Genomic DNA, 12,566 nt, shown 5'->3' with positions numbered 1-12,566 from the left:
TGTTCACAGTCCGTCCAAGATTCTCCTCAATCACAACTGTAATCCCGCAATCATTTCTCCACCGCAGCTGGACTCTTGACATAGCCTACAGTAAATCCCCCCCACCCACCCACCCCCCATAGTATCCGCTGAGGCTGTACGCACTCTGCACCGCATCCCCTTCATTCACGACTCAAGCCAAGCACAGATCCCTGCAAACCCAATCATTTCCAAAGCGTGGATACCTCTTTTCACCCGGCTGTCATCACCACCGTCCGCGGATCTCTAGATCTATCCCTTGCAGCAGCAGCAGCAGCAACAGCAACAGCACACGTCGGTTTATACACTAGTGTAGCCTGTTCTCCTCCAATGACCACACGACCCACTACATCTCACGGTGACCTGTAACGAGGCTCTGCTGCTGCACAGGCGCTGAGCCAAACGCCAAAAGCTTACCGAAGCTGATGCGCAGTCAAACTTCTCCCCGCCCCGCAGATGTCTCACCACGCAGATTGCGCTGTTTACTGTTTATCATCAATTCTGCAGAACGTCACCTCCATCCAATAATTGTACACTGGAAAGGGGAGGAGGAGGAGGAGGTTGGGCTGGTGGTGGTGGTGGTGGTTGGGGGGGACTAATTTCACCGTCAGTGAGGTTTATTTCGCCCCAGAGCGATTAAAAGGTTGGCAGCGAAAAAATGAAGACTTCCAAACACTTCTGCTGACTGACCATCCTTTAGTTTGGTCACTGGGGAAACTGCAAGCAGAACAGCAAGTTTTGCAAAAAATCCAATACTGTATCCGAAGGCAAAAGTACAATGCAAATAGACTTTGATGCGAATTAAACAGAGGAGCGTACAGGAGGATGCGCGGCCAATGAGTGGAGGAGAGATGCTGAAGAGAGATGGGGAGACACAGAGAGGGGAGGGAGTGTTGACAGAGAGAGAAAAGCTAAAGGACTCAAAGTGCTACAGTAGTAATAAAGACAACCATGAGAGGGATCTCCAGCAGCATACACCCACTAAAGCTTGTAATCTAATCTTCTGCATAGTCTGTGCGTGTTATAGAAAATGATGCAACAGCTTTGGCGCTGCTTACAACACAAAAAGTACAAACTGCAGCAATCTCATAATTATAAATCACTGAGGTTCTTCTTTTATCTTGTGTTTCAGATGGCATGCAGTGATCAGCTACTGCATAAACTCAATTGCCAAAATGTACTGTAAGTGTCAGGTGGTTGAACCTAGCCATTTTTAGAGCCCCAAGATGATGCACTGATTCAATCTGTCAGACAGATACTGTCCTTGTTAAGCAGATCAGTCTGTGACCAACTATGTTAAATCAGTACAATTTTCTGTGCTGCCTATTTTAATCTAATATACATAAGAGAAAAAAGTATGACATTTCATTTTACAGGAACAGCCTTGTATTAACTTACATAGCAATGGTGCCAGGTCCCATCCACAGAGGTTTATGTGGATTTTAAGTTTCCAATAAAATGATATTGACGCTGGATTGTTAAAGCAGACCCAGATTTCAGGCTGTGAATTTGTGAGAGTAAAAATTGGATCGGTGCATCCCTAGTCACCAGTGCTGTTACACACGCTTTGTCCCTTTTTTCCATTTTTGATAATGCAGCCTATTGCAGCCCTGACTTAAGTGGGACACAAACCTGAGAGGTCTGGTTAATGATCCAGATCGCAGAAGGAGACCATATGACACAAGCCTGTCAAAAATGTACCTAGAACTCTATGGTATTGTTAATCATTCTACATTCATTCCATTGGAATTAGAGTCAAAACTGTGTCTTTCAGTTTTGCAAAGATAGGTTGTTTGTGAAACTGCAGCATGTGAATTCAGACTAATGGTGAAAGCTTGCTGGTACCTATGTTTCCTGAAAGTGAACACGAAAACTGGATTTAAAATCTCAAGGAGGGACAGAAAAAAATAAATCAAAGTCAGCACTATATTCACAAAGAAAGTAATACCTTTCTTTTTTGTGTTTACAGGAATGCTGTTGATGGGAACAAAAACCTGTATGCCATCTATGATACAAGGTAGGCTTTGCTCGTCAAATTCTTTGGACGATATTAAAAAATGAACAGTTATGGAAATAGTACAGCGAGTATTAGAGGAGTCATTCTGAGCCGTAGCACAGCCCAGTTTCTATTTCTCTCATTCTAAATAGTAGGAGACATTTGTTGGGAAGCATCCAGCTCAAGCATACACTCATTGCCTGCAGTAATATTGAACTTCTTCCACTAAAGAACCAACAGACTGTTGCAAACTGAAAAAGAGCTCAAAAAGAAGAGATACAGATAATATTCCCATGCAGCCCCCAGAAGAACGACATAAACTGAGGGTCAGAAAAAAATTTTACATCAGGGCCAAAGACTGTCTCTCACTCCTGCATGCTGCAAAGTCATTAAGATCCAATCTTGAGTTTATGTTTTATACCTAATAAATCCATTGATCTGACTGTATTACATACAGTTTACAATTTATTTAACAGTGTACATGAATTAACATTAAGTGGTGTGTATGGTTGAAGTTACAGTCAAAACAACATCAGAATATAACATATTAAAGAATATAGCCAGATGGAAACCATTACAATGCAGATGAATAAAATCCTGCAAAGCAGAGCAACATCGCATATTCACACAGAACAAAACAGGCACATGGTGCAGCCAGAGATGGGTGTCACAGTCACTCAGGTTTTAAATACAAAAGTGCATTGAGTATCGTGGTGACACTCTTGTTTTTCCAGTGATCATGTTATCAGTTTTCTAGCAAAAATGTGTTTTTATGAATGTCAGATCAGCTGCAAAGAAAAGGCTGACTGGACAAATAAACTTTTCCTGCATGGTCTGAGGTACAGGAACCTCTATCTGCAGCTCTACTGTGCCTTCTTCTAATTTTCTTCACAAATTCAGCCTCAATGGAGGGAGACCACTGAGTATCTTAAACACTACTATGGCTTATGCATATCCAACTGAATTGTCCCAACTTAAGAGTTCATATTTTTTTTTAAAATGGCACAGCGATGGTGATGATTGGCCTTTTTAAATCTCAAACTTTGAGAACTTGATTTAAAGCTATCTCAGTAGAATTAAGAGGGATCTAACATGTCTGAGACCAACTTGTCAAACAGTGTATGGAGATTCATTATATTCACAAGTTATTCAGCAGCAAATTCACTATGTTCACAACTTTGCTTTTCTTTAATCTTTAAACAAAGCTGTGAATCAATTATAATGTGAGTAGGCTATTTCAACTCATGTACTCCCTGAGGTGTCTTTCCCTGGACAAAAACTCCAAGGTTAGTCACAGATCTGACCTTTTTCAAAAACTATACAGTTCTCTAGACATTAAGATGTAAACAAAAATTAACCGCTTTGAAATGTGGACCATTTGGTAGCTGTAATGTTGTTATCTCTAACGGGCATTGTACATTTACCCCCAGACCTATTTCCTAACAAGAAAACATGAATAAAAATCTATGTATGACACTGATGAATTGTCGGCTCCTGCAAACCAAAGGACATAAATGTCTTATACAGTAGTCCACAGGTTTTGTTGAATGGCACCACTGTGGCCAAAAGTGACAGTAATTGCAGGATCATGATAAATATTAAGTGCATGTAACATTAGCATGTAGAAGTAGGATGCAGAGAGGACTGTCAGCAGACTCACTTGCAAAGGCAGCATCTAACCTAAAACTAACATGTAAACAGACTACGAGGAGCCACAGTAGGCTAATGTGCATGCTTAAGCAAATCAGGCTGCAGTGAACAGAAACTTGTTTTATTGCTAATGAAGTCAAGCTGTTCATTATGAGGGAGGCTCTTTTTCGTCTTTAAGACATTCGCACCTGTCTTAATTTCCAGTTAAGTCGTGTTTTCCGTATAAGCAGTCAGAGACAAACCGAGCCGCATTTGCCCAACCTTCAGTCACGCCATGGTGGGTCTTGTGCAGCTCATACCTGGGGGCATTTGAGCTGACCATGTGGGGGCAACTACGAAACCCAGCGAGACCGTTTGTGTCCCCCTCAGGTGTAACACGACGACACCGAAGCATAATGTGTCGTAGTTGCGCAGGTTTCATAAGTCTGAGCCCACCTGTGCTCACCGAGCCCCCGTTTGTGTAGGACTCTCGGTTCAGGACCACCTTTTTAAAAAGCGCCTATAGGCGGGCTATCACGTGGCCTGCAGTTACCGGACAGCCTGGCGCACGCGGACATGAAGAGTCGTTTCCAAACTCGGAGTGAGGCAGGAGCGGGATTTGTTGGGGCGGGCGGGGGCTACACGGAACCGCGTCTGGCACAGCGCCTATGGGTTTGGGCCGTCGTTATAATGGAGGTCTGACGGTGTGAGCCAACCCGCAACAAGCTGAAACCCGGTAACCGGAGGATGGAGACACGGAGCAGCCTGCATGACGCTTTGCGGCTCCGCTGCCTTGTGACAGGCGGAGGTGAGGGGAGCGCGGCGGGAGTGTGAGCACCGTGGCTGCTTCAGTCAGTGGTTTGGGGACGGCTGGACAGCAGCCATCCACCCAGACACCCCACCAGAGATGCGGGGAAGCCGGAAAACTGGGCTCTTGGACATTGTGTCATTGCCGCTGGTCGTGGCAGTAATGTGCTGTGCCCAGAGGTGAGTGTCTGCGGGTTCACGGCGGACACAAGTGTGAGTGTCCGTCGTTAAAAAAGCTTTACCGTCGTTGTTGTCTTCTCTGTTTCAGCGTCAACGAGCCGGGGAACATGTCCTTCGTCAAAGAGACTGTGGACAAACTGTTGAAAGGTTACGATATTCGTCTCCGGCCAGACTTTGGCGGTACGTCTACCCTCTCTGTTTTGGTCACATAAATTAGTTATCGAAATTTACTTTACCTTAGTGTTTCGTTAAGCTGAACTAGTGTGGTCTATAGCTAACTTCATTTTGTGTATGTTAAGGTCCACCTGTTGCTGTTGGCATGAGTATAGACGTGGCCAGTATCGATATGGTGTCAGAGGTCAATATGGTAAGTTGCACACGCAGCCTCAAACATTTATTGAGCAATCCATGGTTTTGATGACTTACGTTACCTGCTCGTTAATGCTATACTGAGAGATTTAGTTCATCTGACTGCAGAGCACCACTTTCTGATGAGGTACCCTTTATAAAAGTTTGCAAGTAGTGTCTTTATTAATGATTAATATTTACTAATGCTTTATAGACCAATTACCCTAAGAAGTACAGGTTTGGGCTAGATGGGTTGGGAAAAATGCCCCTTTGCTGATGGGTCACCTAATTGGTAAAATGCATTTGTAAATGTTGATAGAATGTCCAGTCTACAGTTATCAGTACAGTGTATATATAGGCTTTGTTTCACTGGAGCTCGCTAACTGTGCAGCACAGAGATTATTCTTATTAATACCTTGTAAATGAGCTGTAAAGCAGTGGTAAATAGTACTGTAAATAAGTTCTAACAAACACATGAGCCACAACCTATAACTCTCAATAAATGATGCCTTGTTTGAAAGAATCAAAAGGTGTAAACACTAGCCAAAAAGAATTGACGTGGCAACACAGTTCTTGTTTATGGCTTATTAATTTAAAAACATTTTTAAAAACATTATAAATGTTGATTTATTAAAACATCTGGAACTAATATTCCAACATAAGGTAATTTATACAATATCTTGAGTTGCTGCAGTCTCACATGTAAAAGGGGAGCAGTTTAGAGGAGGCTCTCCTGTATTGTATCTGCTCAGTTCATTGGCTATGGGACCTCACAGCCTGTTAGAGGATAAGGTCAGTACTTTCAAATATATTTTTAAACAAACAAAGCAGAGCTTCACAACTGTGTACGTATGTGGTAAGAAGAAGTACATCATGTGGTCTCTCTATTTAATGCCTGTATACCATCTATCATTGGCCTGAACTGCTGAGAGAGCTTGATGCACGATCACATGGTACCAAAAGGAAATAGCCCCTGACATGCTGTCCTGACAAGTATGTGTGATGAAATGTACCCGCAGTGCATGTTAATGCATCTCTGCACGGCAGTAGAGTCTGTGAGAACCACAGGGAAGCTGAACACTTGCTTCCAGTGAGAACTGAGATTATGTAAATGACTTGGATGCTTAAGGTAGTCATTGTTTGTTATATTATTATAAGTGTGATTTTATTAAGAAAATAGAGGTCAGGTTCATTTATTGTTAGGGATCATAGGATCAGATTTGAGTTCTACCATGGATAAACAGTCACTATTAATTAACATTTTGGATTCTGATTTCTAAAACAGAACAAAAAAATGTTATTAAAATCTTCTTCATGTGAGGTATACCTCCCCAGGACTCATGGAACAGATGAAGGAGTGATGCAAAGGGAGAGTCAAAATCCATGATTTTTCTTAAAGTCATAACTCAGTTAGATCTGAATGCACAGACATGATACACATATTTTTAGATTCAGTGTGACACATCCTGAGGACATCACAATCTCAGATGGTCATTGTGACTGAACAACCATGAATCCACTAAGAAATCATAGAAAACAGATGCTCCCTTTAACTTGCCTAAGAATCATAAAGTTTCTTCAGTACTAAAAGTGATGTCTGAACGAGCACAAGCACAATACAAACAGGAACTGCAGAGAGCTAATTACTTTAATGGGACCAATTAACCAAAATGTAATCAACAATAGACTAAAAAAAAAGTAAAGCAGTTGTCTCAATTTTTTTAGAGGGAGGGACTTTGAAAAGGGCAGTTAATTTGCACATAAGTAAAAATCTTGACTGAGTTTAACTCAGCTTTTTTATTGTAAGGTTTTGATTGCAAGTAACTAGAGACACAAACATATTTTTCTCTGTCTCATTAGCTTTTAAAATCTATAACCAGTTAACGTTCAGCACTTAATGGGCCAAGCGTAATTTCTGACCACACCTGCTTTTAACTTGGGAGTAGCTGTCTGCATGGCCATACTGTATGAAAGCATTTAGCCTACTCAGTGGAGAGCCTATAAGAATGCCTGTGCTAATGGTTCTAGGCATGCAGATGGGACAGACAGGAAGACATTTCCTCTTCTATCTGCAGGAGTTGGACACATCTAGAAAATCAACACTCCCAGTGGCAACTTTGCTAAAATGGTTTTACTCCTGTTACAAATGATACCATATAGGAGGGGGTTGCATACTGAGGCATTAGAGAGAGTTACTTGTTTCATTTGTCAGATATCCAAAAAATCCACACCATCCTGAAGATGTACGTATGTTGTATCAAATACATGGGAACATTGAGGATCATTGGTCAGACTGCTTGAAAAAACTGGACTTTGCTGTGGTTTAGGAAGCAGGGTGACCCTGCATCAGCACTGCTTCCATTTATGTTTTTTAAAATTTTAATTCCTGGAGCAATAGATCACTTTTATTAGGCTGTTTTGAGCAGCCATATTCTGTGAGAGTTTATCTGTGGTCATAAACAACATTATTTTGTTCCCTCGTCTTTTGTTGAAACTGCATTGCAGTTGCCCCTCCAGAGGGATTTAACATTTGTAGCTTCTTATCACATTTTGTTCATTAGTGCCTCTCAAGCCTGCAGATGCACATATATGTTTATGGAAAGTCCTCCTCACAAAATTCAACATAAGTCTATCAAAAAACACAAAATATATCACATGTACCGTATTTACCGGACTATCGCACCAGAGTTTTAGTCACTTTTAGTAAAAATAGCCTTGTTGAATAGAAAAAAACATGTATAAGTCGCATTTCTCATTATAGTCTAAATTAGTCTAGGCTAGATATAACAACAAGAAGCAGAAGTGCATTACCTGATTCATTCATCTGTGTCAAGTAACGTTAAACAACTGTGCCAATGTTGGGATGGAGGGAGATGAAGCGGTGTGTACTCCACCTCTCTCAGGTTGCCTCAATGCCGACACTCACTTCAAACTTTATTTTGGGTTCATACTTTATTATCTGCAGTGTAACGCTTTCATTCGGATGGCATTATCACTTGTGTTAGACTAGGAGTTATAGTTTAGCCTGAACGTAATCATTTTTACTTTTTCGGTGATATAATTAGTTTCAATTGAGTCAAGAGTGCCAAGAGTGTCATCTAATGCAGGTGACTACTCAACAAAATTACTGTAAATATACACATATAAGTTGCTTCTCTATATAAGTTGCAGGAGTTAAAAAGTGCGGCTTATAGTCCGGAAAATACGGCAACTAGAACACTTTATAGATTTTAATATATTATGTTCTGTAATGAGATGTTATTTTGGGAATCAGTGCTGAAATTCTCACAGGATTTCCATAAGTTGATTATGTTTGAGCAGGAAGTTTAAGTAAATTTATAACTGCCAAAGTAAGTGATTCAGACTTCTAGCATCAGTTGCTGTGAACCTGGAAATTACCTGGTATTACTCTCTTACTCTGTCAGTGTAGTGAATTTTGCACAAGAATCAATTGTTCCATTTCACTGTCAGTCAACTTGTAATAGCTCTGGTCCCTAAGAGCAAAATGAACACTCCTGTGACCCCTCTTTCAGTGTCTAATGGCACATTTGCAAATCATTTTTAGAGAAAAATAAGTATTTAGTAGATAATAGCCTGCGTTGTGCCCATGAAGACAGAAAGCATAGTGACACAAGTAGGCTGCAGTAAAAGGTGGATGAAAGTTATTTTAAGTTTTTTAATTGTTGTGGTACATTTAGTAGTTTTTAACATTGTTGATGGGGCTGTCAGTTTCAAAACAGTCTTCATTAATTGTTCTTTCTCTATATACCACAGTATAATCCATTACAAATATTGATATTTCAGTTTCATATTCTCCTGGCTAACCTGATAAAGTAATATACCTATATGTATAGCTAATGAGAAGACTGGCAGTATCAAACGTCCTGAAATGGTTAAAGATCCCAAAATGTTTTGCTGGTGTCTAAACTTAAAGTGGTAAGAAGAAATGAGCAGTAACTGAAACAGAAAGAGACTTCCAGTCTGTTTTGTCATTCACTTTGACGAGGTTCAGAGCTGGTAGTGGAGTCTGGAGAAGGATGGTTTCTTGCCGTGATTTGAACATCTGCAGATAACCTCCTTTCATCGGATTTACCGTATCTGTAGCAACTTTAGCTTTAGCCACCAATATTTTTTTTGCTCCTTCTTGCACTTTGAAAACCCTGATTTTTAGGTTTCCATTATTGCCTGCTTTGTCCTGGCTCTAAACAGTTCCAGCATTGTTTTTAAGATGCTTTGGGATGCTCTCTGAACAATTCAATAAATGTAAATATAGCTTCACAAAGCCAGACTATGTCACATAAGCTCCATTTTCATCACAAGATTCTAGTCTGTTCAAATCTTTTGAGCCAAGTAGATAAATTTCCAACCAACCACTAATCCATGGAGAGAGTCTAGTTCAAGAATTGAATCACAACTAATCAAAAATTCTTGAAACCTGAAGCAGGATTCTTCAACTGTATGGCATGCAGAAAAAACTTGTGTTGTGAGTAGTTGGTGATGGAAATGTGACATTTCCAGAACAGCTGCCATGTCAGTCCAGTTTGAAATCTGAAACAAACACTAATGACAGCCCAGAGAGTGGCACATCCAGTGTCCAGTCAGATCATGGAAGGCTTCATATTGATGTCCGAGTGAAGATGAGAACTGTCAGTCATCTGTTATACATCTTGACCGCAGAGACGGCTGTCCCATGCAGACCTTTATTGAGCCTTTCCAGGTTATTTTGAGAGAAGCAAAAACTTTGAACAAAAAGAAAAACATAGCTATATAAACCAGTGTATTCTGTGTAAATGTCAAACTAGTGATTTTTTTTTTTTGTATTTATGTTTATGTGGGGAGTAAAAAAACAGTTAGCCTTCAGCTAAACACTAATGACACTTCCTGATATTTGAGGCCCATTTATACAGCTCTTGCTTGGCTTTAAAATTCCACACTTGCTGATTGGTTAATTTTAATGCTTGTCTTTGTGTGTGAACATTCCTCTGTGTTCATTTGTGTTATTTTCCATAACATTTAATCTGGTTCAGAGACTACATTTAGTAAATCGGTGTCAGGTGTTGATACTGAGTTTAAAAACGAGCTGTAAGAGAATAAGAATGGGGAAACAGACAGATTAGTCAATATCTCTTTTCATATGTTTCTACAAGCTCTTCTGGTAATAGTATTCTTCTCTCTTTATCTAGGTTACAGCCATTTCAGTGGACCCTCTGTTATTTTGAAATGTGACATTACAGCTGTAGACAAACAAATCCTAATTTAAAGCTGTGCCATTAATGTGGGTGATATGTGGACAGTCTGAAGTGATGTTCAGGGACCAGTAAAGCATGACCTGTGATTGTGTTTTTATCCTGCAGTGTCTGATCCCCAACCCAGGCAGGTGTTAAAGTGGTTAGAAGAAAGTAGAAAAGTTGGCTGAAGATCAAGTTCATTTCTTTGACTTTCAGAAAGAGCTTGGTGTTATTTGACATGATACACAGCTCTGTTCCACATACATAGTTTTCTTCCATGGGGAACAGTTTGACATTATTGAAAGTAGATTTAGAGCAAAACTAGAGACATTGTGAGGGGGGTGGTGACTTCAAAAATTATGTCTTAAAACCCTCCAGGACCTGGTCTGTTGCTGTAGCTTTTTTCAGCCTTTTAAACAATATTTCAACCTGTCCAGCCTTCAAATGCAATTCTTCAGCATTTCAGAAAAATGGTCAAAAATGTCAAATGTAAAGGGTTCAGCTTTTTGGGCTTGAGGCACAAGCTTTCCAGGAGTTAGTTGAGAAGATTTATAGATATAATAAGACACAATGTGTTCATTAGTGAGCTTTAGAGGTGCTGCTAATTAGATCATATGGTAGGGTATAATTCATTTTAAATACCTAAAACACAAGATTAAGAGCGGTTGTCAGTGGTATATCAGTTTAAAACACTTTCATGACTGCTCAGTCATACTTCTTGTACAGGCCAAAGCAGAACCTGCTGTCTCGCTTAGCAATAAAGGTAATGATAGCATGCTTTCAAATAGCCACACAAGGTACTGGACCATCATAGCCTGTGTGGGAGACCTGCAGAGCTTGTTGTCTAGGAGATGAGATTAATTTATTTCTGACTTTACTTGCTCCACTTCTTTATTTTTAGCTTGATATTAAGATTTCCCTGTGTCCTTTTCTATTCTGTTCTATTTTTTAGTAATCCTTGTTAATCAGACATTGATGTAACACAAGTGCTCTCCATGAGTAAAATGCAATTCTTGTGTATTTATGAGGAATCGGTCCCAGTGTTGTGACCCCACAAAGTTCCCATAGCTTGCAGACCAGCACCTATCCAGGCACATAAAGCACCTAAAGCTGTCAAGCAGATCCTCCCAGCGATTTGTTACACATTTGTTCAGTAGCTTCAGTATGAGTCAGCTGGAAGACGAATCCATCATGCGCTAAAACACCCATCCCTTTTGACACTTTAACACTATCCACCTTCTGCCTGGAGGAAGTGCTACCCTTAAAAACTCACACTACAGATGTTCTCCCAGATTTATATAGAAGGGCTTAGTTATTAAGTCAGCTACATAATGCACCAAAAAGCCTCTGGTCCCAGCTACTCAAAAGGCAAGGAAAACTCAGCTAGAAATACTAGTGAAGTCCCTATAAAACATGCTGAGTTTCACACTGTGCAAGAACAATGCTACACTTATTGTTACACAGTATTGGGATGTGACCATACAGGAATATAAACCCTCTGTGCAGCAGAATCATTCTACTTGTCACCCTAACAGGAAATACGAATGGAAATTCAAAGATTTATATTGGACAAAACCGCCTGATTCCAGGGGAAGCTTAATGTGAGAACATCTGATTTATATATTTTGTTTATTTACATTAAAGGATATGTGATGAGAGAAATGGCTGGGAGACCTGTAGGGCATACTATTCCTTCATGGTTTTAGGGCATCAAAAATGTTTGGACCATCCCATTTTGTACTGTGTGTAAGAGCTTTGCACACCAGCATTTACACACCAATCTGTTATTTTAACTGTGCTACATATTTTGCTAACTAATAAATAACAATTATAATAATTGCCTATTTCAGTTTCACTATTTTAGACCAAATTCACAAACCCAGGCTCAGGATGTCAGAGATGAATAAGTATGGTCATTCACATAATTCACCACTTCATTCTGAGTCATTGCTGCTGAAGTGCATGGTTGAACCACAGTCATGTCATATAATGCTGAGCCATCAAACTCATGGGTTCATGTATTGTGAGCTGCATCCATAGTTTTATTTTTGTCCATTTTAAAATCCCATAGGGGTTTGCGATGGTAATTGTTTCAGTTATTACCATTATGTTCTGTTTTCCCCTGAAGAAAGGCACTCTATCTTTCAGCTTGGCCAGTATGGTCCATCATGATACACTCATGATCTAGATGAGTTACTGAACACATTATAGTTCTGTAGAGAATCATTTCAGTTTGAGCACCTCTAATAATGAAACAAAAATAGCTCACCTGCCTCTTTGCTTTTGTAACATAATAGAGCTGATAAGTGACCTGTTTTTAAGATGATGAAAATAATGAAATCATTTAATGAAATGTTTGT

At 39.9% G+C, this 12,566-nt stretch overlaps 1 protein-coding gene across 3 annotated transcripts in view; it reads left to right on the top strand.

Annotated features, from left to right (window-relative positions):
- The first annotated feature begins 1,811 nt into the window (after positions 1 to 1,811).
- Positions 1,812 to 12,566, top strand: part of gabrb3 (gamma-aminobutyric acid type A receptor subunit beta3) — a 29,045-nt gene continuing 18,290 nt past the window's right edge. The window contains exons 1-4 of one of the 3 annotated variants that reach the window (XM_026305263.1): positions 1,812 to 1,859; positions 1,988 to 2,035; positions 4,719 to 4,810; positions 4,930 to 4,997. In XM_026305263.1, the coding sequence (XP_026161048.1) occupies positions 1,843 to 1,859; positions 1,988 to 2,035; positions 4,719 to 4,810; positions 4,930 to 4,997 (225 nt within the window). In that variant the 5' untranslated portion in view covers positions 1,812 to 1,842. Of the gene's footprint in view, positions 1,860 to 1,987; positions 2,036 to 3,245; positions 3,301 to 4,307; positions 4,631 to 4,718; positions 4,811 to 4,929; positions 4,998 to 12,566 lie in introns of those variants that run through there. The other 2 variants (XM_026305265.1, XM_026305262.1) reach the window with 2 other exon arrangements.

This window comes from Mastacembelus armatus, chromosome 4 (genome assembly GCF_900324485.2).
Source record: "Mastacembelus armatus chromosome 4, fMasArm1.2, whole genome shotgun sequence".
Taxonomy (NCBI): domain Eukaryota; kingdom Metazoa; phylum Chordata; class Actinopteri; order Synbranchiformes; family Mastacembelidae; genus Mastacembelus; species Mastacembelus armatus.
Note: the sequence above shows the minus strand (reverse complement) of the source record. Positions and strands in the feature narration are given on the sequence as shown.